The 6,458-nt window shown below is 42.4% G+C and overlaps 1 protein-coding gene across 1 annotated transcript; it reads left to right on the top strand.

Moving 5' to 3' along the window:
* The first annotated feature begins 5,310 nt into the window (after positions 1 to 5,310).
* On the top strand, positions 5,311 to 6,084 carry LOC103652885 (cysteine proteinase inhibitor 8). Its single transcript, NM_001364990.1, has one exon. It carries the CDS (start codon positions 5,361 to 5,363, stop codon positions 5,883 to 5,885), a length of 525 nt encoding a protein of 174 aa, NP_001351919.1. The 5' UTR covers positions 5,311 to 5,360; the 3' UTR covers positions 5,886 to 6,084.
* The last annotated feature ends 374 nt before the right edge of the window (positions 6,085 to 6,458 follow it).

Below are 6,458 nucleotides of genomic sequence, written 5' to 3'. Positions count from 1 at the left end.
AATCTGACCAACTAAAAGCAACTGCTTGACTTATCCCCACATAAAGCTAGTCCACTACAGCCAAACAGGATACTTGCTGAGTATGTTGATGTGTACTCACCCTTGCTCTACACACCAAACCCCCCCCCCAGGTTGTCAGCATTGCAACCACTGCTCAGGCGAAGATGAAGCTGTGGAAGGAGACTTCCAGGAGTTCCAAGACTACGACGAGTTCTAGGTGTGGGTTAGCGGCAACCCCCAGTCGGCTGCCTGTGAAGGCCGCAGTTATCTACGTTTCTTTTCCGCACTTTGATTTATTGTAAGAACTATATGGACGTCTCAGACGTATGATGTAATCGACTATTTCCCTTATTAATACTATTTTGAGCACTGTGTGATGATGTCCATATTATGTAACTGCTGTGTACGTGAATAACTGATCCTGGCACGTACATGGTTCGCATTCGGTTTGCCTTCTAAAACCGGGTGTGACATGAGGTGTGGGAACATCATGGTGAGATAGTATCTAACCTAAATGTAGAATAGGAGGAGAACAATGATTAGGCTAGTGGTGATACCAGATATAATCAGATCTTGGCCGAAGAAGATGTGTCTAAAACGGCCTTTATATGTACATGCTTCATTGGTTTATTTAAGTGGGTTGTAATGACATTTGGTTTAAAAAATCCTAGTGCTACTTATCAGAGGGCTATGACTTTGATCTTTTACGAGCTGTTGGGGAACACTATAGAAGTTTAAATCGATGATATTGTAGTCAAATCGGCTAAGTTTGGTTCTCATATAGCTGATTTGCTCAAAGCCTTTGATAAAATGCGTCGGTACGGTCTAAAAATGAACCCGCGTAAATGTGTTTTTGGATTGTCAGCTGGTAAGTTCTTCGGATTTATCATTCATGAACATGTTATAAAGATAGATCCGACCGAATTAAGTCCATTCAGAATATGGGAGCTCCAACCTGTAAGCTTGAGATGTAGAAGTTCCCTGACAAGTTAAATTATTTACGAAGGTTTATTTCTAACTTAGCTGGGAACATTGATGCCTTCACTCATATCATTGTCTTAAAAATGACACCGAATTCACTTGGGGGCAGAACAGAAGGAAGCATTTGATCTTATTAGAAAATATTTGTCTTCAGCTCCTGTATTAAAAGCACCACAAGCAGGAGTGTCATTTAGATTATACATTGCAGCCGAAGATAAAGTTATTGGAGCTGTCATGACACAAGAGACCGAAGGAAAGGAGCACGTGGTAACCTACCTAAGTCGAAGGCTGGTGGATGCTGAAACAAGGTACACCTTCATTGAGAGGTTATGCTTATGCCTGTTTTATGCATGCACCAAGTGTAGGTGTTATTTATTGTCTAGTCATTGCACCGTTTCTGGTCAAACCGATGTGATCAAATACATGTTGCAAAACCCAATCATGAGTGGTAGAGTTGGTAAATGGGCTTATGCACTCATAGAATATAACTTGGCCTATAAACTGCTAAAATCTATGAAAGGCCAGGTCGTAGCAGATTTTATTGTAGAACATTGGATTGATGATACTCATAGGCTAGATATGTCATATCTCACTATTACTCACTTAACTTCGTATTTTGATGGATCGGTTTGCAATGAAGGACAAGGAATTGTTATCGTGCTTGTTTTGCCAAGCAACGCCTCCTTCGACTTCTCTAGTCGATTAAAAATTTGTTGCACTAACAATCAAGACGAATATGAGGCCCTCTTATTCTGTTTGGATCTTCTGAACTGTATGGGAGTAAAACATGTGAGGGCATTTGGTGATTCTCAGCTAGTTGTCCAGCAGATATTAGAAGAGTATCAATGCTTAGAAGGTACTCTAAATAGTTACATTGGAAAACGCTGGGACATAATCCGTTCTTTTGATGAATTCAACACTCGGCACAAATCCAGGATTGAGAATTATAGAGCTAACAATTTGGCACAAAAACACATCAGGTTATCGGATAAAGCGAGGGAAATTTCACAACACCAAAAATCTAATAACCAGTGTCGCGCTAGATCCCTAGGTTGCGGACCGTCCGAGCGGCCAAGCCGGATCGTCCGCACCAGGTTCGGACCGTCCGGGTACGGGGTCCAGACAGTCCGTCATTGTCATGGAAGTACTCGTGATCGATTCGGGTGATAACACAGCCAATGCAATTGATTGGAATACACCTATAATTAACTACCTATGAAATCCTAGTGTTAGGATGGATAGGAACATTTAGCGTACAACTTTCATGTATGTTTTAATGGATGATGAACTCTATCGCCAACTATCAATGATGTCCTTCTTAAATGCTTGAGCCTAGAGGATGCTATATTAGCCATGGCCAAATTACATGAGAGGATTAGTGGTACTCATCAATCAACTACAAAGATGAAGTGGTTACTATGGAGATCTGGCTTCTATTGGCCTAACATCATAGCTGATTGTTTCAAGTACTACAAAGGATGCCAAGTGTGTTAGAAATTCGGCGACTTACAATTGATCCATGCAGCCGAATTACATCCTATCATCAAACCATGGCCTTTCAGGTGATGGGGGTTGGATTTTATAGGAGAATTACACCCTTGATCATCAAAAGGACATCAGTTCGTGTTAGTCACCACAAACTACTTTACCAAATAGACTGAAGTTGTTGCTCTAAAGAACATGACACACATGGAGGTAATTGAGTTTATAACTGAGCATATTATTAATAGATTCAGCATTCCTCAGACTTTGACCACAAACCAGGGGACTTCTTTTATGTCAAATGAGGTACGTTATTTTGTTGAATCATATAGAATTAAATTGTTCAATTCATCTCCATAGGCTCAAGCTAATGGATAGGCCGAGTCTAGCAATAGAACATTGATTAGCCTAATAAAGAAGAAAATATCTGATCATCCTATGCATTGGCACAAGGTCTTGTTTGAAGCTTTATGGGCTCATAGAATATCTAAACACCGTGCTACTAAAGTATCTCCGGTTGAGCTTGTTTATGGGCAGGAAGCAGTGTTGCCTATAGAGGTAAGCCTAAATTTTGTCAGGTTCACCAGGCAAAATGATCTAACTATCGGTGATTATTATAATTCAATGATGGACAATATTGATGAGGTGACCGACAAGAGAATAATAGCTCTAGGAGAAATAGAGAAGGACAAGATCATGGTCACCAAAGCTTACAACAAGAGGGTCAAGGCTAAGTCATTCTAGGTAGGAGACCTTGTTTGGAAGACCATCCTGCCACTGAGCAGTAGAGACCGGAAGTTTGGGAAGTGGTCGCCGAGCTGGGAGGGCCCTTAGAAGATCACACATGTGATATCTAGTAACACCTACATGTTACAAACATTATAAGGCGAATACTTGCCCAAGGCATTAAACGGACGTTTCCTAAAGCAATACCATCCTAGTATGTGGCAGGATGCTTAAAAGAACCGATGTGGTCGCATCGAGTTGGTTCCAGCCCATGTCGGTGCTTTTGTTTCGCTCAGCTTCTCCAAAAGGAAGGAGGCATGTGTCGAGCACCATTTCTTGCACTTGGCACGCCCGGACGGTCCGGCCCTAAGCCCCGGACGGTCTGCCCATAGGGGCAGACGGTCCGCGAAGAGATCAAATCAGGCAGTTAAAACTCCTATCTCCTCGCGTGTTTAGCCATCTAATCTCGCGGGAGCTGTTGGAGAACGCCTAGGAACAGTTCTAGACCTTCCCCTTATATATTTGAAGGGGTACTGCCGATTGAAGAACCAACAATCGACCAATCAATCAATATACACTTAGGTGTCGTTTGGTTCACGAAATGTAACGTAAATGGTAATGGTAACGATTCACACTCGAATACCGGCGGGAACAAATTTGAATAAGACGGTATCCATTTGTAGTGTGGTATCGATTACAGTTGGACTTAAACAAACATGATTTAATGTTATCAGTTATCCATTACGTTACCAATACGTGAACCAAATGGCACCTTAGTCCCTTACATTTTGCCCTAGGAGTAGACAGTAACTTAGATTTCTCTGTCTAATCTTCACCTCTATCTGGCTCTACGTCGTTTAAAGACGTCTTGGGTTGCCTACCGATCCCAAGACAAACCATAGGATCTCTCCTTCCCAACGGGATGCCTCCCGAGAGCGAGATCCAGGTGCTATTCGACGAACTTTGCCGCCTCTGCGCACGCGTGGACTGTTCGGCCACTATGTGCGGACAGTCCGGCACGTCAGGCAGAACCCCAACCTCTACGCCAGGCCATGGGCCGTCCGGCCCCTGGCAGCGGACCGTCCGCGCTTCCGCAGAGAGCACCGCCGTCAGTTCTCATCGCAGTGATTGGCCGATAGTACCGAAAAAATTTTTTTCGTCGTCCTATCCTACTGTGGTGATGAAACTATGTTAATTTTTAAAATTTAGATCTCATCAATAATGTTATTTTTATTGGTCATGCATAGCTGATGAAATACACTATATTTCATTAGCATATTGGCAAACAAACCAAAACAACCTTTATTTTGTCAGTTTCGCGGGCCAACAAAACAAACTAAAAGGTTGTTTGGTTTGAAGAATTAACCTATTATAGATGAGGCGGTGCAACATAAGTCTATTCCATAAATTTGCTGGAATGGACTTATTTATCAGATTATTATTAATTATAGCTTATATGAGGAATAGAATGATGATAGATCAACTAATTCGATTCCACAAACCAAACAAAAAAACGATGAGTGAGAAGATGCTGGACTACCTCATTCCTCAAACTAAACACACTGTAATAAAGCGTGTAGAAGCGCATTCCATATTCCAGCCCAAATGTTTGTGTTTCACGCCAGAAAAAAAGGCGACTTGCACTTTGATAAGAATCATTTTCAGTCAGGAAACAAAATGAACGAAATTGATTTTTCCAGATGCCAAAAGTACGGATACGTTCTATTCAAGTTATGTTTCACGTGTACAAAACGAGACAACCGATCGATACGGTGTTCTTGAGTATAGAAACGACAAGGTGACCTTGGCTTTTTTTTTGGTGATGAAAGGGCCACAACAGATGACCACAAAACGTGCAGAATGTGTAGCAGAGCATATATTGCACGAAATAGCATGGAACCAAACCTCACTGAACGTCAATTACAGGCTTGCAAATTAAAGCCGTCCCTGTCAACATCGTATTTTGTTGGTTGTATGAGCTGGCGGTACATGCATGTACAGAGATTCTAGTACAAAACAAATGTCGGAAATTAATGGAAACAATCCACGATACAAACGGTTCAGCATCTGCTGTAGCCTATATTTATACCAACAGTTTCCATCAGCATCCGAAGGCAGCAAGCCAGCAGCACAAGAACCAGAGTCCATAGACATCCATCAAGCCAAGAAGAATGGCATTCCTCAGCACGAACGCGTTGATGAGCGTCCCCATCACGGCGGCAGCCGCTCCTCGCCACCGCCGCAGCTTGGTCGTGGTAAGGGCCGCGGCCGTCAAATCTAACGAGCACCTGCAGGAAGAGCAAGCATCCGTGGCCGACGGAGCTCGTGGGCGTCGCCGAGCCATGGTGTTGTTGGCCGCCACCGCTGCTGTCACTGGATCATCCGTAGCCATCTGCAGGTCTGCTAGAGCTGCAGGTGTCACCACGCTGAGCGGACAGTATGTCAAAATAGAGAACGTCAAGGACCCATATGTCCAGGGTGTCGGCGAATGGGCTGTCAAGGAGCACAACAGGCAGACTGGTGAGAGCTTGCAGTTCGCCGAGGTGGTCAGTGGCATGGAACAGGTGGTCGCCGGCACCAACTACAAGCTCAACCTCGCAACCAAAGATCCAACGTCGTCTTACCAAGCAGTTGTGTTTGATCCGTTGCCAAACTCCAGCAAAAATCGCCAGCTCATGTCCTTCAAGTCTATTTGATCTCTCTCTCTCACGCCTGCGTGGGTTGCAGAATAAATGTGTGGCCTTGTATTTGTGATGAGGAAATAATAATGGAATAAATGTGTGGCCTTGTATTTGTCAAATAGTCTTGTACTGTCGTTTCAATGTTTTTTTTTTCATGTGAGCCAAGTTTTCCATGTACGACTTTCTCTCAGATATCATAGATTTGTATATTATATATCCCACAGGAAACTATCTTAAGTTTGACGAACTTCTATAAAGCACATACCACGAGTAAAAATCTAGTCTATATGGGGTGGAACCTCATGCAGTCATGCTACACAGAGAGTCAACTTTCATAATCTTTCTTAGTTGGGCTTCGATTAATCTTTCTTGTAATATATATAATATCTCGAAGGCAATTATTTCCTTTGGACCCAGTTCTTTTTAGCTTTCTATGCAAAGCTATGGTATTGACACAGAGTACATTAATAAATATATGCACATACAAGTCATGTGCAATGGATATGAGCATATACAAAACATACAAATATCCAAATATACATGTAGGTCCTTTATTGAATATATAAATCTTAATATAGTATTACATAT

This window comes from Zea mays, chromosome 4 (genome assembly GCF_902167145.1).
Source record: "Zea mays cultivar B73 chromosome 4, Zm-B73-REFERENCE-NAM-5.0, whole genome shotgun sequence".
In the NCBI taxonomy this organism is placed as follows: domain Eukaryota; kingdom Viridiplantae; phylum Streptophyta; class Magnoliopsida; order Poales; family Poaceae; genus Zea; species Zea mays.
This window is presented reverse-complemented; position numbering and strand designations above follow the sequence as displayed.

Excerpts from the sequence above, each read along its gene's own strand:
- LOC103652885 (NM_001364990.1), top strand. The coding sequence starts at position 5,361 with ATGGCATTCCTCAGCACGAACGCGTTGATGAGCGTCCCCATCACGGCG.